General features: G+C 43.7%; 2 protein-coding genes across 3 annotated transcripts; one reads left to right on the forward strand and one right to left on the reverse strand.

Moving 5' to 3' along the window:
• Positions 1-1,579: 1,579 nt before the first annotated feature.
• On the forward strand, positions 1,580-6,551 carry LOC306743179 (keratin, type II cytoskeletal 8-like). Its single transcript, XM_079225670.1, has 9 exons — positions 1,580-2,108; positions 3,683-3,891; positions 3,991-4,051; positions 4,149-4,244; positions 4,435-4,599; positions 4,713-4,838; positions 4,947-5,167; positions 5,297-5,349; positions 5,511-6,551. Exons 1-9 carry the CDS (start codon positions 1,605-1,607, stop codon positions 5,768-5,770), a joined length of 1,695 nt encoding a protein of 564 aa, XP_079081796.1. The 5' UTR covers positions 1,580-1,604; the 3' UTR covers positions 5,771-6,551.
• Positions 6,552-12,313: 5,762 nt separating this feature from the next.
• On the reverse strand, positions 12,314-23,190 carry LOC306743609 (mitogen-activated protein kinase 14A). 2 transcript variants are annotated; one of them, XM_079226141.1, is made up of 12 exons: positions 22,941-23,190; positions 21,963-22,092; positions 20,827-20,885; positions 20,439-20,550; positions 18,906-18,935; positions 17,837-17,884; positions 17,552-17,666; positions 17,362-17,433; positions 14,678-14,757; positions 14,480-14,558; positions 13,132-13,305; positions 12,314-13,004 (listed from the first exon to the last, which is right to left on the reverse strand). In XM_079226141.1, exons 1-12 carry the CDS (start codon positions 23,024-23,026, stop codon positions 12,943-12,945), a joined length of 1,047 nt encoding a protein of 348 aa, XP_079082267.1. In that variant the 5' UTR covers positions 23,027-23,190; the 3' UTR covers positions 12,314-12,942. The 2 variants fall into 2 exon arrangements, with proteins under 2 accessions (XP_079082267.1, XP_079082266.1); XM_079226140.1 differs by having other exon boundaries at positions 22,893-23,189.
• Positions 23,191-23,420: the final 230 nt, after the last annotated feature.

Consider the following 23,420-nt stretch of genomic DNA (forward strand, 5'->3'; position numbering starts at 1 on the left):
CACTTGTGCCAACTGATACTTTCATACATTTGTTTAACCATCTACTTTGCAGAAGTCAATCAAATATCTTGTAGAAAGAGAAAGCGCATCCTGTCAGACGGAGGATCTTATTCAGCTGGTCAATACCTGAACAGGCTGGTTCAGGAAGCCTCACACTGCACAACATACACCACCTAGATCCAGGGTCACTGGATGCAGAAAACATCATGTTTTTGGTGGACGGTAAGGATGGAAAGGGCCATAATTAATACAATAATAACCATATCTAGTTAATAAAATATGTAATTGAAGGGATACTCCGGCCATCTAGTACTACATTTCAACAAAGGTGGAGAACATTTTAAAAACTAACATTAACTAACCAGTCATGTTACAATTTTACTAAATCATTTCTATTTTACCTTTTGGGGGTGAAGGGGGATTGACTTGCTTTTGGAGCCGGCCTCAAGTGGCCATTTGAGAAACTGCATATTTTGGCACTTCAGCATTGGCGTTTCTTTCTCAGCACTTGAGGCTGCCGCTTGGTAGACACAGACACACATTTCTAGTGGATCATAAGTGTATATAACTCATTGTGTCTTTAACTCTTGGCAAGAAAGCAAATAGATATAATGTTTAATGTCAAACTATTCCTTTAAGCATAGAGTGCAATAAAACAAAACAGATATTAATTATGAGTGGTAGTGTTTAAAAAAATGTAAATGTGACCAACCCGATGAACAATCCCCGCAGAGTGAATATACTGTGAAGAAGAAAACATAGATGTAATCACACGGTATGAAACAGCACACATGGACATACTGCACACACACAGCACAGCGGACCACCGGATAAATGGCCCGGTGTGGACCCACGCGTCACAGAGTGGCTCGTGAGGACTGTGTTTTGAGTATTTTTCCGCCCTCAGAGCAAATCCAGACTGCTGTCACAGAGCAGAGTAGAGCTCAAAGCACGCACACACACAGATGAGAAGGGGGAAACATCTTGTGATCAAATAAGTTTGAAGCTTAACTCAAAGACAAAAAGGGGCTTTTTACAAGAAGTTAGCCTTGCTTTCCAGTTTTAAACGTGCTTTATCTTTCTCATTCGTAGTTACACATTGACTAGCACTGAGTGGAAGGGCATAAATAAGGGTAAAGCAGTCAGTCAGTAAACTGAAAAATGTTTTCCCTCCGACCACCCAAACCTTGCAGGACACCCCAAGCAAAACTAGTACAACAAATATCTTCCTCCCCAATCTCACCCCTAGCTCTGCTGCCATTCCTTCCTCTGTGAGCACCTGGGTGTGTCGAGCCCCGGTCGCTTTACAGGGGTGGGGCTGTTACCTGTCTGACAGGCTGAGCTGCTCCAATCCACCTGCCTGCCAGTGCCCCTTCTAGGAGACAGGTAATTGGAGGAGGGTTGAGGGGCGGGTGCAGAGGAGGTGGAGCTCACCGGGACCTCCTCCACTGTTGAAGGCAGATATAAATCCCTCACGGACGGGGAGAAGATACTTAGAGGGACTTGACTCTCCTCTTTGTGTGCTCCACCGCTCTGCCGAACCTCTTTTTCTGCTCCCGTTTTTCTCTGTGAATCCTTACCTTTCAGAGGGAATAAAACCAGCCATGAATCTAAGGCAAATGTCCACGACAAGGGTCAGCAGTGGAAGCTCCAGGATGAGCATCGGCGGTGGTGGTGGTGGTGGTGGTGGTGGTGGCGGCCGGGCATATTCCTCAAGATCGATGGTGCTCAGCTCAAACCCGTCCAGGATGTCCAACAGCATGTCATTTGGTAGGCAAAGCATGGCTGGTGGTGGAGGTGGCAGTAGCTTCAGTTATCGTAGTGGAGGTGGAGGTGGAGGTGGTGGTGGTGGTGGTGGTGGCGGTTTCGGCGGTTTCGGTGGTGGTGGTGGTGGTGGTGGTGGAGCATACGGCATGAGTTTTGGTGGCGGCTACGGTGGTGGTGGTGGTGGAGGCATGGGAGGATGCGCCATCACAGCTGTCGAGGTTAACCAGTCCCTGCTGACCCCCATGAACATTTCAATCGACCCCAGCATCCAGACCGTCCGGACCCAAGAGAAAGAGCAGATCAAGACTCTGAACAACCGCTTCGCCAGCTTCATTGACAAGGTGAGCAGCCTTTTGTACAACGCCATTCCAAAAGATGTGACATGTCATTTATTGGTGAAAAATTAATGTTGATCATCTGATGCACTGAACAGGGCCCACAGTAGAGTTAATGGGTTTGTCTTATAGCTGCAGCAGACCGTCTCCAAGGAGGCACCTAGGCTCATTAAATATTTAATATTACACAGCAACTGATCCAACCTGAATAATGCGCACATCATTTCATAAAAAACGAATGTGCAGCCACCTCTCATCTTCCCAAAACAATACTTTGCATCAGCTAGCCTCTGCACTGACGCTGGAAGAAGACCGTTGCTCCCTTTTTAACTTCTTTTTGAGCTTAGTCGGGCCCTTGCCAGCTGTCTCTGTGTAGTGTATGTGGACAGAAGCACCAGAGTGGTCATATCCAGTGACGGGTGGCTCTCAGCATAAGGGAGAGAAGGGATCAGGTTGTCGCCTGTTCCCATGGCAGCGATGACTCGAATGTTTCAACAGTGCTGCAGGAAATGGGCCCCATTTTTCCAATGATTTGCACAATATAAGAGTCTCTGCATTAACTTGTGTCATTATTTCAAATGGTGCAGAAAGGACATACAAGTTAACCACACCCTGTGGAAGAGAACGTGCCCAGTTAGATTTTTCTGCAGTGTGTTTGTGCCACACCTCATCGGTGTTCTCACGGGGGACCTGGTCCCACCCCACTCATTCAAAGTAGAATTCAGATCTATTTCATGCTTCAAAATGAATCTTAGTGTAATCAAACATTCAACCGAGCTGTAGTCGCAGGAAAGGTGTGAAGCGTTCGTGGAATGTTTACATTTTCTATGATGTGGAGTCCTCACACAAATGGTGCGTGTGAAGTTGATGCAACGGTTAATGGCTTCAGGCATGTTGCATTAATTACTGAGGGCAGAGGCAGGCAAGTTCAGTCAGTGAAAGTATGCATCCTGGAGGCGAGGGAGCGGTGCATGTGAGGGCCTTTAAGGGGCGTGGGTAGACTCAGGTGTGGCACGGTACACCTCACCTGGCCTTTGGAAGAAAAGAGAAAAAAGTTTCCAGGCACATGTACACACCCAAAGTGGAGGGATGGGCTCTACCTTTTTCAGGGTTTTTAAAACTGATGCCAGAGTCTCCTGTGAAACATGTTTTCTCAGGAGTCAGATGTTCCCAAATAATGATCTCATCAGAACAAGTGCAAGTCCAACTAGAGCAACTGCACAGCAGATGACGTCTGCAGCATCCCTGCACAGAGGGGCGTTTTAATGTGGCAGCCGCCAGCACTGGTGCATACAAGAGCCGTTTGTGTGTGGAAGTCACTCACAGGTGTGGCTCGATGGATCACCTGAGGAAAGTAAAACAAAGACGACAAACACCTTTTATCGCCTCATCATGAAGAAAAGCGACTTCCTTGCTTTTTATATTTGCAGTTTGCTGAACATGATGAAACAACAACAGGCATTGCCAAGCACATGCTTGTCAAGACCAGAACCATGTATTCTGATTCTTGTGCTCTTGCCGTCAAAGCCCTACTTCAAGCGAAAGTGGATCTGACCATGAAACGATTTCCCCCATTTTAGGTTCGCTTCCTGGAGCAGCAGAACAAGATGCTGGAGACCAAGTGGAGCCTGCTGCAGGATCAGACCACCACTCGCTCCAACATCGACGCCATGTTCGAGGCCTACATCGCCAACCTGCGCAGGCAGCTGGATGGGCTCGGCAACGAGAAGGTCAAGCTGGAGGGAGAGCTGAGGAACATGCAGAACCTGGTGGAGGACTTCAAGAACAAGTGAGTCAGCACCTGCACAGCATCTTCGTCCTGCAGCGGTTCATGCCATGCATGTCTTTTTCCCCAGCAGCTAACTTTTCCCACTGTTTTTTGTGTCAGATACGAAGATGAAATCAACAAGCGTGCCAACGTGGAGAATGAGTTTGTTCTCCTTAAGAAGGTGAGAATGGAGCTCCGCCATGTCATTTAATGCAGTGGAATGAGTTATTGGCTCTTCCTCACCTCTGCCAACCGCTTCCTTTGTCCTCTGCTTGCAGGATGTAGATGGCGCCTACATGAACAAGGTTGAGCTGGAGGCCAAGGTTGACTCCCTTCAGGATGAGATTAACTTCCTCAGAGCCGTCTATGAGGCGGTAAGACAAATGAACCACACCGCAGTCCTATAATGTCTGTTTCTTTGCTCTCATTTTAGAGAAACCCATCTTAATGAACTTTTAGGGGTCATTTAATTGGCTCAGATACAGAAGAGAAATTTATACATTTCTGCCTTTACCCAATACCTTCTAATTTCCTTTTTTTAAATGACATATATCTTTTGTGTAGGAGCTTCGTGAGCTCCAGGGACAGATCAAGGACACCTCAGTCATTGTGGAGATGGACAACACCCGCCAACTGGACATGGACTCCATTGTGGCTGAAGTCAAGGCCCAGTATGAGGCCATCGCTAACGCCAACCGTACTGAGACTGAACAGTGGTATCAGCAGAGGGTAGGTAGAGACAGAAAGTAATCTCAACAACAACTCCAGTGTGAAACTCATCCTGCCGGACAAGTCTGTGGAGTCTTTAATAACAACATATGTTTGTGGGGTTTTTTTTTCAGTACCAAGAGATGCAGTCGAGTGCAGGACAGTCCGGAGATGAGCTCCGCAACTCCAAGAGTGAGATCGCTGAACTCAACCGCATGATTAGTCGCCTCCAGAATGAGATTGAGGCCGTCAAGGGACAGGTGAGCTCACAGTTAAAAAAAAAATAAAAAATGATAGCGAACATGTAGAAGGCTTTTTGGATGACAAATATCACTTCTGAAGCTCTTTTTAACTTTTAAACCTTGCAGCGCGCCAACCTGGAGGCCCAGATTGCTGAGGCCGAGGAGCGCGGTGAGCTGGCCGTGAAGGACGCCAAGGCCCGCATCAAGGACCTGGAACAAGCCCTGCAGAGAGCCAAGCAGGACATGACCCGCCAGGTCCGCGAGTACCAGGACCTGATGAACATCAAGCTGGCTCTGGACATTGAGATCGCCACCTACAGGAAACTACTGGAAGGAGAGGAGGACAGGTAAAAGCTCATCTGCTTTGGACTCACAAGACGCCTGGTCTTCTGAATCACTAAGAGACTTCATTGCATCGCGTCGGGCCGGCAGCAACATCGGCAGCTAAACTTGATCCTTTGTCTATCTCTTTGCAGAATCACCCATGGCGGTGGAACCTCAACCATCCACATACAACAGTCAAGCTCCGGTATGTCTGAACAGATATCTTTACAATTCACTTCCTTTCTAAGCCAGTGCATTCAAATGTAAACAAGGAAATGAGAAAGCCATCGGTTTGGTTGATTATGTTCTTAATGGAAACTCAAATTCCTGCCATCTCATCTGAAAATGTTTTATTCTCATCACCAGGTGGTGGTGGAGGAGGCGGAGGAGGCGGAGGAGGCGGATATGGTGGCAACTTTGGCGGAAGCTACGGAAACAACTACAGTATGAGCAGCGGCGGCGGCGCCATGATCATGAACGGCAACGCCATGAGCATGAGCGGCGGCGGCGGCGGCATGAGCATGAGCGGCGGCGGCGGCATGAGCATGAGCGGCGGCGGCGGCATGAGCGGCGGCGGCATTATCTCAAAAAGAACCACCTCCACCACCAGCTCTTTCCGCCGTTAATAAAAACATCAGCTGTCTTTCTCTCCATTCTTCGTCTTCTACCCTCATTTTGTTCTCCTCCTCATGTTACCCTCCCCCTCTCCCTGACAACCACTCATAAAAGCCTCAAAATATCCCCATCACCTCACTCCCTGGAGACGCGGCAGCCTCAGACACATCCACACTTGACCGGTAACAGCAGGCAGATCCATGTAATGCAAAGTTTGTTTTTTCACTGGTTGCTACTCCCTCTGGCACCACAAACCTGCGGAGAGTCAAGTCGAGGCAGAGTAATTAGTGCACCAGAAGCAAAGAGCAACAGAAATGTGAGTCAGAGTCAGCCCTCTCTTCCTTAGATCAGCAGCCTGGCTGTCTTTTGGTTGCTGGGTTTGCTGTCATGCAGTCCACCTGTCCACCATGACGGAGGATCCTCACAACCCAACAATACTTGCACACAAAATGCCAACAGCAGTTCTTAGAGTTGCCCCGAAGGAGGTCTGGATGTTGATGTTCATTTATGAAGCACACATGGCATAACTCCTCTTTTCTGCAAAGTCTCTTCTGTTGTCTCACATCTGGGTCATTTTGTTGTGCATTGTGACATCACACAAGCAGCCACCTACTACAATCTCATATTTGTTTGTTTGGGATCCTCTTTTCCTCCTTTTCCTGTTCTCTGAGGAAATACTTTCACTTCCACTCTTAATGAAAAAGAAACTTGGATTCGGTTGACTGGGAAAACCAGGTTTATTGAAAATTGTGCAACACCAAAACGTTTGAAATAAATCTGATTTCATATTCATTTTGGCAGTTTGGTTTCCTCTTTTTTATTTTTGGTGCACTTAATACAAATGATTTGGGTTCATGACAACGGCTGGCTAAGACCTGCCATCAGATTCCGCTTTATTACCCAATGTGTACAATTACAAGGCATTTGACAGTGTGTTACTCTCAATGTACATCCACAGAAATATAAATACTGCAAAAAAAAAAAGGATATCACCTGAGCAAGAGTTAACATAAACACTGAGCCAGAGAATAAACATAATCTATACATACAGTATATAAACCTCTCTCTCGCTCTCTCACTCTATATATATATATGTATATATATATATGTATATGTATATATATATATGTATATGTATATATATATATATATATATATATATATATATATATATATATATATATATATAGAGAGAGAGAGAGAGAGAGAGAGAGAAAGTTATATATATATATATATATATATATATATATATATATTTATATATATATATATATATATATATATATATATATAGAGAGAGAGAGAGAGAGAGAGAGAGAGATAACAATGTATCTTGTTTCAAACATTACTGTATTGTAATGCAATGCAAAAGGTTGCTTTTTATATAGACTTTGGAATGAGGCAATTTATGGTTTTACATAAATGTAGTGTAGACACCAGTAGAACACACAATAATACCAACAACAACAATGAGGCCCATGATCATGATCATTGATTTATTAAAAGTTTGATTCATTAAGAGTGAATGCCCATAATTGCAGATTTAGCAGAAGATGGAGTACAGAGAGAGAGAGAGAGAGAGAGAGAGAGAGAGAGAAAGAGAGAGAGAGAGAGAGAGACAGAATTGTGAGTGAAACATTTCAGAAACCACAAATGTGAACCTCACCACCTCTTCAAATACTGATTGACATGCTATTGTTTTTGCAGTTCATATTCATGATTAAACTGGACAATATGTGGTACAATAATTCCATTAGTGCTGCATTTATACTGTATATTTTTAAGAAATAGTCTTATTTTATTCTTATTATTCTATTCCTGCATTTATATTCAACACATATTTGATCCCACTTTTCAGGATTTTCTGTTCACTTGTTTACACTGTGGTTGTGCCTGATGCACATATTCCCTACATTTCTTCTTCCTTTTATTTTATTCACTGATATTCTCCACGTAAATTGATTTATGTATCGTATAATTATGATGTATTATGATTTACATTTTGCATCGTACTTCGTTTGCATTATATCTTGTTTATTTGTTTCTATTTTCCTCATATTTATTTTCAGCTTTTTTTGCTTTTTTAAGATCAATGAAGTATTTTAGATGTTCCGGTCGAGAACATATCAACACGTCCTCCGTCCTCCACACAGAATCTCTGCGGTGATATAATGCTGCCCTCTGGTGATGACTCCATGACATGCTGGTCATCAAGTCTGTCATGGTTAAACACATCCGTCAATCAACTATTCATTCGTGTTAGTCACTGGTGTCAAAGTCAAGGCCCGCGGGCCGAATCCTTATCCTTATTTTGAAGGAGATTTTTTATGCAGCGGAGTGCTATCTATTCACACTCCGCAATGCTGCGTTCACAACACACTTTACTTGCGTGAGTTTACACGTTGGACTATTTGTGACAGTTAAGCTTCATTACCGACTTTTTTATTCCTTGTGTGTGCATGAAAACACTGAGTCTGTTAAAAAAGGCTGAAGTTATAAAAATAGTATGTGTGTTGTACAGCGGAAGATTGGCTATAGGGAGTACCGGGAGTTTTCAGTAATGGGCCAGCAGTGGCTTTTTTTTTTTTTGTATGTAAAGACGCATAAGAGGCCCAGTGGCCCTATGATAGGCCCAGTAGTCCTGCCCACGCATTTTCCAGATCCCCCTCGTCCAATCACCTTTAATGATGAGCTAATGACACATCATTAGCAATCTGTGAGAGAGAAGAGAAAGCAAACATGGAGAAAAAACGAAAAGGCGGTGCAGAAAAACTGAGGGAAAGAAAAAAAAAGCTCTCGCAACTGATGCTGCTAAGAGCAGAAATATAATAAACATGTCTGCTGCTGCGGGGCCGGCGGCGGTGGCGTAGCCTCCGGCTCCGGGGCTTTGGCTGCGCCGGGCGCGGCGGGTCCCTCTCAGGTGTCGTCGGACAGTGAAAGTGAGGCTCCTGCTGCCATGGCGGTACAGGAGAGGGAGGAGGAGACTGGTGGTGGTGATAGCAGGTGAGTGTGCTAGCTAACATGTTGATGTTGTGGATAAACACTCATTCACTAAATGTTCAGAAACGTTGTCTATGAACTTTACTTGACATAATAGATAGCGTGTGGTGTAAATCTAGTTCTAAAATGTTGGAAAATGATATACTATTATTATGGTGCTGTGGTTTGAGCATGCATATCTGCTTTTTCACAATTTTTATAATTACAAATCAGGTCACCAGAGTTTAAGCGTTTTAGGTATCAATATACTTTCTTCAAGCCCACTGTCCAATTTGTTCAAATATGTTTTACCTATTTTTTTCTGTCAGTGTTTATGGTTTATTGTCCATGCTTTTCTTTTTTTGAAGACATATTTATGGACATTTTCAGATTAAATTACATCAAAAAAGATACAAGGAGACAATGACCCATTCCAGTATAGTAGTGTTATTGAGGGCTTGTGTGATTATATGTACAGTACATCAACGGACCGAGTTGGCACAGGATCTGCGCGCGGATTGTGGTGGGTCAGTCTGGACCAAAATGTCCAGGGCCGAATTTTTGTCCAAGTCCAGGCCTGGTGTTGTAATACCTCATGTCCTTAAGATGCACTTTTTGGTTTTTAATTGAGTGTAAAAGGGAATATTTCAAACAATTTGTTTTGTGTTGGCATACTGTGATATTGTGTACTTTCTCAGGTTCAAACTGCACCATATCAGTTGAAAATGTTCCTCACATTAGTTCTCAGCTTGTCATTAAGGGGTCAAGGTGGGTCCTGCAGCCAGACCAGTTCAGAACCACTGCCCCAGACCAGTTGAACCACCGCCCCAGACCAGTTGAACCACTGCCCCAGACCAGTTGAACCACTGCCCCAGACCAGTTCAGAACCACTGCCCCAGACCAGTAGAACCACTGCCCCAGACCAGTTCAGAACCAATGCCCCAGACCAGTTGAACCACTGCCCCAGACCACATGCATGTCTTTATTTGCTCAGAATTTTTTGTTGGACCAGTTATGTCCTTCTCAACTGTGACAAAAAAGCTTTGAAGAAAGTTAATATAATAACAACGTGCGTTTGATCTTTGTCTTTGTTATTTTCTTCTATTTTAAGTTTGATCTTAAAGAGTCCTGGCTTCCCAGAGGACACAGCCTACGTAGCCCCCTTCTCGCTCTCCGGAGTCCCCGTCTCGGTCCGTCTGTCCGTCTGGTTCATGCTACAGCAAGAGCTTCATGCTACAGCAAGAGCTTCATGCTACAGCAAGAGCTTCAAGCTACAGCAAGAGTTTCATGCTACAGCAAGAGCGTCATGCTACAGCAAGAGCTTCATGCTACTGTAAGAGAATCACAGAGCTACCAACTCTCACGGTTTCGCCGTGTGACACACGCTTTTGCATGTTTTCACACGCACTCACGCCACACAACCAATTTCTCACGGCCAAAAAAATTCTGATTTTGGGCCGAGGCGCGTTCGTTCCTTTTCTAACTCCCCGACGATAGATGGCGCTAAGGAGCGCATCTGTAAACCTATTCGCTGCATAGACATCCTATTTGCCCCAAGGTGGGGGCGGACTGGCCATAGGGGACACCGGGGAAATCCCCGGTAGGCTGACGGCGTTGGACCGGCCCACCTCCGTCATCAAGCGGCCTCTGAGATATACTCTATGGCTCAGAGAAAATGTTAAATTTACTCTAAAACATGACGCTGATGATCACTGACTGACATTTATAGTAGTCCTCGCGGATTCACATTCATGGTTTGGATGTTGCTTACAGGTTTTCAGGATATTCTGCCATTAATTTCATCCAGAACACCGGCACTCCAGCAGAGTTGAAACGTACATTTCAGTTTCATTTTGGGGTAACGTTATCACGTAGCCTCTTGACATGTGTCAAGACTAAGAGGCTCAGACGCACAGACGGATGTATCGGTCATTCTTCAAAATAAAACATCTTTTTCGATTATTATTTTGTTTTCCATTCTTTCTGTGCGGCCCGGTACTAAGGGGATCTTGCGTCACTCGCTCTCAGACGAAGACACTTTTGAGTGTGATTCCACAGCATGGCACCAACACGTAAACCTTTAAAGGAGTTTACTGATATTGTTTTTATTACCATGTGACTATAATGCACCTGGGCTGGCAGTTAGTTTAGGTTCTGTTACTTTACTTATTGTTTATGCACCTTCAACATCCCTACACCCCTAGACACGCCTACACACACACACACACACACACACACACACACACACACACACACACACACACACACACACACACACACACACACACACAGCATGCAACACTACTGATACCACTGATGTTCACACCCCATCATATATTCTGTTCTACAATACAGTTCATACTAATTCTAGCCTCTGATTCCAGTTTCTTTATTGTGTGGTCTTGCTCTGCTGACGTTTATTCCTTAAGGCTCTGTAGTTATACGTATCATCTGATTCTAGCCCAGAGCTAAGCATATTCATCTAGCAAACTATACCTACCTTGGAGTGTTACAATAGCCAGTATAATTTTATTTCATGTGTCCATCCAGGCAAATTGGTGGAGCTAAATGCACCAACATGTGTGGCTGCATGCACGGCAAAATTTTGGCCACCCCCGACAAAATCTCACTCCAAGGTTTTTTAATAAAATTGGCAGCTCTGGAATCATGCTACAGTAAGAGCTTTGTGGTACAGCAAGAGCTTCATGCTACTGTAAGATTCTCATGCGGCAGTAATAGCTTCACCTTCACCTACGACAACTCTCTGCCTTTGGAAGGAAGACGGCACGCCACAGAACAGTGAGTCAGCAGCTAGCGTAATGCGGAGGCCGTAAAGAAAACTGCGTTCAAAATGGAGGACATAAAGAAACAGATACTTAAAACTTTTGAGCCCCGAGTCCCCTTGGTTGCGATGGAGTTTCAGTCAAAAAACTGTGTTAAAAAATGTAAAAACATGCCTAAACATGATTGGATTGGTGCATGCTGGGTATCTATTTTTGCATAAATCTCCGCTTAAGACGTGTGACGCGTTCTAAGAAATCTCCCACGGCCACGGAAGCCGGCAGAGTCGAAAATGTCAAAAGAAGGAAGAAAATAAAGGAAGTCCGGCCGCATTTGGATTTTTCAGGTACTAATATACTACACACAAGGATCTATCATGCTTTATTAAACTCCTACAAGCTCGTAGGGTTACGAAAAAGTGTGTTTTATTGAAATCCGACGTTGTAAAGTGTACTTATTAACAATCTAGTCAAAAGTTACCGCCACCGCCCGGAAATGACGGCGAGGTAAGTAAGTTATTGTCCGATAATGGGTGCCGCGGGGCTTTAAGCTACAAACTGAAATACAAGAAAGTAGAGGCTTGGTACATCTGGAGGATTATGAAGGCATGTTGAAGCAGGAATTAAAGGACAAAGTTGAATGTAAGGAAAAACAACTAGCTGAGCTTCAACTTGAAATAGATGATCGGTTAACACTACCACGTCGATCAGAACGTCATAGTGTGCACACTGAGAAAATGCTTGCCTCTAACAGGAGGAACTCAGTAAAAAGGAAAAAAGACTCATTAGCCTGTATCATCAATGGAAAATTTAAATCAGAACATCCAAAGAATTTTAAAGGAAGATGTCAACATGTCCCCCGTCCTGCTGTGGTATAATGCTGCCCTCTGGTGATGACTCCATGACACGCTGGTCATGTTGTTAACCTCGGGCCATCAGCTAGTCATTCCTAACATCATAATAAAAAAATTTAAAAAATAGTTCTTTTCTACCACATTTAATTTTGGAAACCATTCCAGCAGTAAAGATCGTGATTGCATTCCATACCTTTTTCATAACATGAATATGTTACACAAAAACAAACAAAGTGAGACACGCACAATAACTGCCCTTGTAAAGCAAGATCAAATGTAACGAAGGATATTTTTATTACACACACACACACACACACACACACACACACACACACACACACACACACACACACACACACACACACACACACACACACACACACACACACATACCACACTGATACCTTTACACTTTGCAGAAGAAGAAATGCATTTTAATCGCGGGGTATATCAGATGTGCCAAAACATTTTTGGGTTAATTGTTTTGTGTTCATTTGTCTGAGTCTGGCAGTGTTGCTTTAGAGTTGGTATTATAACCATTCATTGGAGGTGCCGGCACATCACGGCGTCCTACATGGCTGTCTTACTGGGGTTGTCAGGGTCGAAGGTCATGATCTCCATGTGGATAAGACCTGATTGGATAAAGAAAACAAAATGAGCAAGTGGTTTGCATTTCCCAGAAAAGCGGCAAAGCGTGGATTTATTTCAAGAGTCTCCTGAGCTTTCACTTTTAAAATACAGGGCATTGCAAAAACATACTTTTCCACTCCCCGACGGCGAGCTCCAGGCTCTCGAAGGAGTCGTCGTAAGGCTCCGAGTCCGGCTCGCTCTCCGGGTCATGATATTCAGCCAGGAACGGGTGGGACAGTGCCTGCTTCACCGTCAGCCTCGTCTCTGGGTCCAGCAGCAACATCCCCTCCATAATGCCTACAGCTGGAAGCATCGAGATAGAAAACAATATTATACACAAATGTATTTGTTTTTATAACCCGTTACTTGGCCAATAATCTGACGATTCCAGCTTTTTGACTCAAAAGTTATTTTCCAGTTAAATCTTCTCACTCACTAGAATCATTAAAACCTTTTAAAAACCCACCTATTTGTAGGCCCTTTCCTTGAAGATTGCATACCCAAACAAAAAAAGGTGTACCTCTGCAACCAATAGGGCTATTTGAATAATTTGGGTTATAATAAAAGGCTACACATGTGAGATTTAATATTTGGACATTCTCTCTGCAAAGGTTGACTTTAAAAAAAGTGAAGCAGAACAAAGTTAGAGAGGGTTTAGTACAGAGAACATTCAGACGAGGACTCCAGAATTTAAATTTTTTTATGTACCAAACCATATATTTCACTTGTATATTACTTATGGTGTTCAATACATCTAAATACAGCAGCTTAGCGCAGCAGTTTTTTTCTTCATAAAACAAGCTATGATTTACAGTTTTATATAACAATCGCTCAGTCCCCCCCCCCCAGGGGCGATTGGATTTTAGAAGGTCCACTGATAAAGGATTGAGTGTCATCTAGTGGCGAGGATGCAAATTGCAACCGAATGAATATCCCTTCCCTCCCCCCGGATAAGTGCTGGCCGTGTCCTTTCGGGGTCCCTGTGTAGATATGAAGGACTCATTCTAAGGTGATGAGAACACAAGGATTCTCAGTTTCAGGTGATTATACACATCATTATAACATAGTTATGAATATTAAATTCCATTTCTGGTAATAGATCCTGCTAAATCCTACACAACGGACCTTTAAATGTCCTTTTCGTAATAAATCTAGAATAATGTGAAGTAGAATTTTAACTACAATAAAGTTGCAGTTTGCATCCACGTCGGTTCAACGTGTCATCATGACATTTTATCTCCTTAGACATTTTTATATTGCAATAACTAACATGAACTCATGAGTTATGGTAAAAGAAAAAGGCACTCAAGTTCATGAGATATCGTGGGAAAGACGTGAGGTCACACTGACCTTTGCCCTTCCAAATCGAATCAGTCCGAGTTTACATTTGTGCCACATTTGTGACATATTTCAATGAAAAATACAAAACGCAATGAATTTCAGTTTAAAGTCGACAAGCGAAAGCAGTTCAGCGCACCGTTTTCATCCATGGACGCAAAAACGTCCTTGAAGTTTTTCTTCTTCTGTGGACGAAGACCCAGTACGTACGACTGCGCCTGGAAAACATTGAAGGCCGGCGACATTTTAATCCGATGCCCGAGCTTCAGATAACAGAACACGATGACACAAATGGTAAAGTAAAACGGCAGCGACGAGGCCTGGAGACTAAACTTACGTCCTTACTCTGCATCTTCTGGACCAGGGAGGAGTCTGGAGTTCCTGTCAGACGGAGGATCTTATTCAGCTGGTCAATACCTGAACAGGCTGGTTCAGGAAGCCTCACACTGCACAACATACACCACCTAGATCCAGGGTCACTGGATGCAGAAAACATCATGTTTTTGGTGGACGGTAAGGATGGAAAGGGCCATAATTAATACAATAATAACCAAATATCTAGTTAATAAAATATGTAATTGAAGGGATACTCCGGCCATCTAGTACTGCACTTGGTGGGGAACATTTTAAAAACTAACATGACCGCCTCCAACCAGTCAACATTGGGGACGACTGTAGCTCAGGGGGATGAGTGGTCGTCCCGAAACCGCAAGGTACCCGGCTTGATCCCCAGTCCCCCCACAGCTCACATGTCGAAGTGTCCCTGAGCAAGACACCCAACCCCCAGCTGCCCCCCGGGCGCCCCAAAGGGCCGCCCACTGCCCCCCAACCAGGGATGGGTCAAATGCAGAGAAGAATTTAATAAAGTGCATGTTTCTTTTCTTTAAATGTCATCGCTTCCTCATATCATTTATAATTAGCATATTCATTCATGAGTTATGACTGTGTGAGCTCCATAGACAGTATAGGAAGTGGACGTAGACATCGTGACGTCACCTGGTGGTTTGTGTACTATCGTTTTGAAGCCTCAAGTTTGGCGATTTTAGCATATTTGGAATGTGGAGGAGTGACGTAGAAACACCGCATACGGCTCTGGTCGAGGCAGTGACCTGTCAATCAATCACAGTGAGCCCACCCTAAAGCATACCCTGCATTATGGTCTGTTTGACTCTAAATGGACCATCATTTACTAAATGATCATGATGTATTGAAGAAAACTTGGAATTAGAGATTGAGACCATAAACTCATGTTTACAATGTTTACTGAGGGAATAAATCAAGAGAGAAGTAGAGTCCTTTTCTCATAGACTTCTATACAACCAGAGGAGTCGCCCCCTGATGGACAGTAGAGAGAATGCAAGTTTTAAGACACTTCAGCCTCGACTTCCCTTGGCAGAACCGGAGGTTGCCGCCTGGTCACAGTGACCGTTGACCACCAAATTCAAATAAATTCATCCTTGAGTCCAGGTGGACGTTTCTGCAAACTTTTACTAAATCCCCCCAAGGCGTTCCTGAGATATCACGAGACTGGACAGGACAGATCACTGCATCCAGGGGCGGTTTTGGGCACGGGTGAACTGAGCAGCCGCCCGGGGCGGCACTTTTTCATGTCACGTGGGGGGCGGCACGACCACTTAAAAAAAATACAAAATCATCTGGGCCACGAAGCGGTTTTCCATTATCTATCATATCACTGTGTGGGGAATTGGCAAATTGGCGCCCCATGCAGCTGCAGGCGACCCTGCTTGCTAAGAAATTGCCGTGTACAGATCTTGTGTGAGGGGAAGGGGAGGGGAGGGAGCGCATTTTCGCGGACCGGCCTTCACGGTGTGGGCGAAAAATATGACGTTATAAATATGACGTTATAAATATGACGTTATAAATATGACGTAATACGACCGGCATAAAGACAATTATAAAGTGCATAAAGATACATCTCACCATGACGCTGCATTAGTGGAGCCCTGAGCTTGTTTCTTTGCTACGAGCCGGTCCGTCTCGGGGTGACGGGAGAAAAAGACCGAGCCCCAACGTCTGTTGTTTATGTCCAGTCTACTGACTCTACTCCGTACCTTAAACCTTTATGTCACTCTGTCACTTCATTAAAACCCGCTTCACAAAGACAGGATGTTGAAATGGAGGCAGGGTTTCAGAGCTTTTTTGGCAATCTCAGTAACTCTGCCTTGATTTTAATCCAGAACACAGAGATGTAACGGACTTTTAAGTTTAATTTGTGGGGTAACGCATCACGTAAGGTTACGTTTGAGGCTACGCACAGACGGATGTATCCGGTCTTTTTTCAAAATAAAACATTTTTCCGACTTTTTTTTTTTTTTTTCTCTTTATAAATTCTTTCTCTGCGGCCCGGTACCAAGGGACCCACGGACCGGTACCGGCCCGCAGCCCGGGGGTTGGGGACCGCTGCTCTAATGCAATTAGTGGGCTTAAGTCAGTAGATTTCATATGATGAGGCTGTCTTGCCCGGGGCGTAATTACATGTAGAACCGCCACTGACTGCAGCTAATGAAAAAAGAGGGCCAGGATATCCTGCCTCTTTTACTCCACAGTATCGGCCAAGCGCCAACATTTTGCATAGATCGACCAATAGCATCATTACATTTGACCCAAAACATTTAACCCAAATCTTTCCTGGAAAGGTTTGGAGCGTACAAACACGGCGACAGCGTAGTTTAGTGACGCTGTAGTGCTACACATGTCTGTAAACCACCAGTAAACAGAGTAGTAAAAGATGAAGTAGAGGTCGTGAACTTGGCTTTCGTTTCAATCGAGCAAGTTTGAACTGTTCTTTCATGTCGGCTTAGCATCGCCCATGTTTCCAGCTTTTCTAATGTGCTACTTCAAAATGCGAATCAAAATATGCGAATCAAAACACGGCTCAAGTAGTATTTCGCATGACCTTTATGTGTAAAATCCTAACAATGCTGCAACTGTTTTCAAAATTGTGCTATATTTCTATTTATCATTGAGCATACACAGCTTTATTACAATGCGTGAGGATACTGTCGTTTCCTGGGAAAAGCACCTGGCCAGTAATCATCTCAGCCAGGATGCAGGCAGCTGACCAGACGTCCACTGTGAGGGGAGAGCATTTTAATCATGGAACATGTAATACTCTGTCTATCATGCTGCAATATTCCACTTCAACAAACTGAAAAGGGCTACTTGGATTAAAGTGAGGTTACATTATTACCTGTTTGACTGTAGTGCATCCAGTTGAATATGACCTCTGGTGCTCTGTACCAGCGCGTCACAACATAACCGGTCATCTCACTCTCTGTCTGTCTTGCCAGGCCAAAATCCAGGATCTGGGAATAGTTACGGTTTAGGATTTGGATTACATTTCTGTTGCATTTCATGTATCTCTGTTTAACTGTTTTGCAAGTCATAGATAGAAGATTCAAATGGCTAAATGTTTTCACATTCATAGTGTGAAATTTGATTTATTTTACCTTAAACACGTTTGCCTTAAACTTACCTTTAATTCACAGTTCTCATCCACGGCAATGTTACCAGGCTTCAGATCCTAAAATCCAACCACAAGAGGTTTCTTAATAGCACAAAGCTTAAATACACACCCACTTCTATTTTTTTAAGTTAAAGCAATAGTTTGACATTTTTGCAAATATGCTTATTGGCTTTTCTGGCTGAGAGTTAGATGAAAAGCCTGAAAACACTCTTTATAATGTGTTCAGCAGCCGGTTAGCTTAGTTTAGCATAAAAAGGGGAAAACAAGGGGAAACAGATAGGCAACAAAATCTTTCAGCCTCGCTAACACTCACTCCAGAAGTCCTGTCCAGCCACACGCCATGCAGATATATGCAGTACTGGGACTAGCACCTGCGAAGTCATGGCATTGTTTCAAGATGTAATCCCTCAGTTTATTCTTGGGAAATAAATACAAAATCAAAAAGGTGTAAAAGCAAAGCTGTGTTTTTTGTGGATAGGGTAGAGGGGTAGAGTGATCCAGGAAGTTGCTAACTGTGTGCTAAGCTAAACCAACTTTAGCTTGAAGGCACATGATTCGTCGGTTGCAGTTTGTAAACACAACATTCAAAGTTGGCCCCTCCCCTCGGCTCGACAAGGAAGCCAGCAGCTCTCACTGGAACGCCCTGCTGCAGAGACCAAAGATGCAATTTTGTACCAAGCACTAAACTTGTTTATTTCTACTGTAAAGTTTGGCATTTTACCTTTTGAGGTCTAAGGGGCATTGACTCGCTTTTGGAGCCAGCCTCAAGTGGCCATTTGAGATTTGAGGAACTACGGTTGTTGGCACTTTCTTTCTCAGCACTTGAGGCTGCCGCTTGGTAGATACAGACACACACTTCTAGTGGATCATAAGTGATGATTGAGAGGGAGTTCTATAATAATAAATTGTGTTTTTGTATGAAAATCCTACTCATTGTGTCTTTAACTCTTGGCAAGAAAGCAAATAGATATCATGTTTAATGTCAAACTATTCCTTTCAGCGTACAGTGTAAAACACAAACAGACATTAATTATGAGTTGTAGTCTTTAAAAAAGAAAAAAATGTAAATGTGACCAACCCGATGAACAATCCCCGCAGAGTGAATATACTGTGAAGAAGAAAACATAGATGTAATCACACGGTATGAAACAGCACACATGGACATACTGCACACACACAGCACAGCGGACCACCGGATAAATGGCCCGGTGTGGACCCACGCGTCACAGAGTGGCTCGTGAGGACTGTGTTTTGAGTATTTTTCCGCCCTCAGAGCAAATCCAGACTGCTGTCACAGAGCAGAATAGAGCTCAAAGCACGCACACACACAGATGAGAAGGGGGAAACATCTTGTGATCAAATAAGTTTGAAGCTTAACTCAAAGACAAAAAGGGGCTTTTTACAAGAAGTTAGCCTTGCTTTCCAGTTTTAAACGTGCTTTATCTTTCTCATTCGTAGTTACACATTGACTAGCACTGAGTGGAAGGGCATAAATAAGGGTAAAGCAGTCAGTCAGTAAACTGAAAAATGTTTTACTTGCCTGTAAGACAGCTGACCTTGTGTATTTCAATGAATTCCTTCTGAAGTTGACAGGCTGTGACCTGCAGCGCACACTGGGGTGGTTTGCAGCAACATGTGAGATCTGGGGCCCTGGCCTGGCTGAAATATATATATATATATATATATTTTTTTTTTTTTACATTGTTCTTGCTGGGGCGTTAACTGCCATGTGGATGTTGTACGAGGCTACCCTGGTGCAGAGGGAGCTCCAGGTCATTGGATTGTACTTTAGATCAGTGATTCTCAACTGGTGTTTGCTTTTTTTTTTCATCCTGTGGTTTTATTTTCAAGGGATTTTTTTATGAAGCATAGTGTCATCTCTCATGTCTATTTGTCATTGTTTTGAGTCTGTTTAAAAATGACTGAAGATTCTGAATAGTTATGTATGTTATAATACTTCGTGTCCTGAAGATGCACTTCAACTGTTACCAAAATGAAATGTTCAAAAAAGGAGCATGTCATTGAAGTAGATAAGATACATTTAGTTTTTGCTAATTCTGTATGCTATTAGTTATATAAGACAGAATAATGGAATGGAATTTTGTATTGACGCCTTTAATTCTCATGCAACTTGCATTGGAACTGCTGTCACTGCTTACACACTGAACAGCACACACACACACGTTAACTGATATTGGCTAGCTAGCTAAGGTTGATTGGTAACGTTAGCGTGTGATAGTGGAGGCTAAAGATCAGCAGACCTTCTGTAAACATGGCGGAGCTGTTGTTTTTCTTAACCTGTTCGCCAGATAAAAGTTGTTAGTGTTGTTTGTTTTGGAGCCCAAAAAAAACATGACTTACAATATATTTCACATCACCCTCGAATCACATTTGCAGAAATGCACAATGTCCCGCAAGTGTGAAACTATGGATTAGGTTTAGCAGACTTTCTCACAGGACCAGCGGTCTCCTGGGTGAAAGTCCTGAGTTTGTTTGACACATACGCCTCCACTCCCTCTCCCACAATTAAAAGTAATATTTCAAAATGTACTTTAGTATTTACAGGAAGTGTATGCTTAGCAATCAAGTAAATGCATAGATATACACTTACCTTGAGTCCTCTCAGCAGCTGGTAGAACAGGTATGTGATGATGCGATTAGTTAATCTCCGCTTCTTCATAATGTGGCTCAGATCCTGAGCGACTAATGGCATTACCATGTAGCTGGAGAGAGCGAAGAAGAGGAGAGAGAGGGAAGGAGAGCATTGAAAGACAACATTAACAAATAGGGAAGGGGACATGAAGTGGGCCTAAATACTGTGGATGACAACCGTTCACCAGTCAGTCAGGAAATGCACAAAACAACCAAAGCAAACGTGAACAAGCTTGCTCTCACACATCCTTGCGGGAACTTTTCAAACGTGCGCACACATGCACACGGGGGTTCTCGACAAGCTGCGGCAGCGAGCAGAAGAATGTGCGTTCCCAATCCCAACTCACAAGGTTTGGAATTTCTCCAGCGTATGGTCCGGTGTGAAGACGTCAAGGAGGCAGATAACCTTGAAGGAAAAACCCAGTGATACCAAATGTTAGGACACAAATCTATTTGTCAAAAGGGTCCCATGCAGTGCAGAGTTAGTACCATTGCGCAATCCCGGAGTAACTAAGGTGTCACAGTCATTGTTATGTGTCTGTGATGTATTTCCCAGAGATCGCTTCGAAATAATTCATGCATTCAGTACTGATGTCTTTTTGTTTTGGGAATTTCTGTTTGAGAAAGTTGGGCTCATCGCAGAAGTTTTTTTGCATTTTTTTTCTAATTTCTAGTTGTATAGAAAGAAGTCTATGAGAAAATGACTCTACTTCTCTCTTGATTGATTCCCTCAGTAAACATTGTAAACATGTCTTCTTCAATACAAGTCTTCTTCAATTCTGCATGATATTCATTTCGTAAATTATGGTCATTTAGAGTCAAATAGACCATAAAAAGGAGTATGCTTTAGGGCGGGCTAACTGTGATTGACAGGTCACTAACTTTAACTCTTCCACTGTGTGTTTTTGGATCACCTGCAAATCAAGAAGGCAACGGACAAAAACCAAGATGGCGACGGACAAAATGCCGAAATGTGTTATCTACAACCTATGGACGACTGCTAAAAAGTTAGCTTCTCTATCTATTCTAAATACAAAAAAAATAAAATAATTGAGTGGATAAGAATTCTCCATTTGACAACCAAAACACTACATTGACAAAGTGTTCTTGTTGAATTTGGTGCCTTCTAAAGAATATCCCAGTAAAAGGAGGTTATGTAAGAGTGCGTAAACTTCCTCAAAGGTTTTCAGCGAAAACACTGAATATGAGGGTTCCGACAATACACAACACTCCCAAGTTGTCAGGGGGCATTGATGAGATTAAGGGCTCTTGTTGAACAGTCAACAAAGTTTGCTTATCCTCATCTCACTGTTGAGAGTGACCTCCCTTGTTGAGTAAGGACTGAACAAATACACTAAAATCCTTGTCTCAACACAAAGAGAACCTTTGGGCAACTATTGTACTGGATTGTATCACATACATCCAATGATCATGTTGTTGGGTCCAATATCTAATGAATAAATAAAAAACTCAAAGTTCCTACATTTTCATGCTGTATGTGGCGGAGCAGCCTGAGCTCCCTGTAGGCCCGCTTGGCGTGGATGAGGGACTGGAACGGACGATACAGCTTCTTGATGGCCACCTTCTCCTTGGTCTTCTGGTCCAAGGCAGCACTACGAGTCAGACACAGTGTCAAGGGGCGTGGCAGGAGTGATACATTACCCAGGGCATGAAGTCATTTTTCTGATCATTGATGAATCATTTCGTCTATAAAATGTCGGAGAGATTGTGCAAAATGCCCATCATAAAATGTAATCTTGGATTGTACTCCTTATAACTGTATTACATTGTAATACTTCATAGTAGACTTCATCTGAAATGAAACTTTCAAAGAACTCAGATCTGTGAGCCCGGGGGAAAGAGCCTCCTTAAGGTCTACCTTACTGGCCCAACATGATACTATCAGGGATAAGATCTTCCCTGTCAGTGCCTTATCATTAGAACTGTGTGTGAGGCATCCTGGATTCCTGGCTGGGAGTCTCCGCGTCGGTGGAGGAGATTCCTGTCGTATCGGAGGACCTGCATCGACTTGCTGACTCGCCTCGGGCGGACAATAGTGCTTCTGTTAGCAGAGTAATCCGGGACGCTAGGACCGTCTGGGAGCGGAATGCAGACTTGAGGCTTAAATAGCCCGACATGTGGAGAACCACTTGTGATGCCGAGTATTGAAACGCTGATAGTGGATACTGCTGGAATCATTGTGTGCGTTAGGTGGGTCACTGTAACTTTACGTGCCTTGTGTGTTTTATTATGTAAAGAGAAACATTTTCTTATGTTCATAGCTGTGGTAAATGTTTGTATTATGTCCAGTATGTTATGACTTCAGTCATGGATGTTTAGTAGAATAAAAGATTCAAGTGCACATGTCTGTCAACAACACCCCCCCCCCCCTCCCCCCTCTGGGTAAGCTCACCATACTGTCCCGTAGGCTCCGGAGCCGATGGGCCGCAGCGTCGCGTACCTCTCCGGGACGTCCCACGTCGTTTTCTGGACCTCCAGTCGGTGGAAGCCCGGTCTCACGGGGGAATGCTTCACGGGGGACTCCATGGCTCGCTTCTGTTCTCAGGGTGTCAGGGTTTCAAGTCATTGGACCGCGGCTTGCAACAGCGCTGAGAGTTTCAACCTGGCAGGTGAGAAGGTACAAAAAAGAAAAAAGAAAGATAGGTAAGAAGGTGAAGCACGGAAACGCCCCCTGTTCCTGCGCAGGCCGGCCCACTCGGGCCGTCACAGGGGCGAGCTGTCGTTCCCACGCGGGGGACAGCTGACTGTGTGCAGTCCCGCGCGCCGACACGTGTGCTGAGGTAAATACACTCGAAGCCATTCAAATACATGACGTAGCGTGGCGCAAACAATGCGCGCGGGAATTACAGCACTTCTGAATATTGCAAGAGTGAGAATAAGAAAACTGGATCATGGAAGAATAACGCGGTTCAAAAGTAGA

This window comes from Taurulus bubalis (genome assembly GCF_910589615.1).
Source record: "Taurulus bubalis genome assembly, chromosome: 11".
Lineage (NCBI taxonomy): Eukaryota > Metazoa > Chordata > Actinopteri > Perciformes > Cottidae > Taurulus > Taurulus bubalis.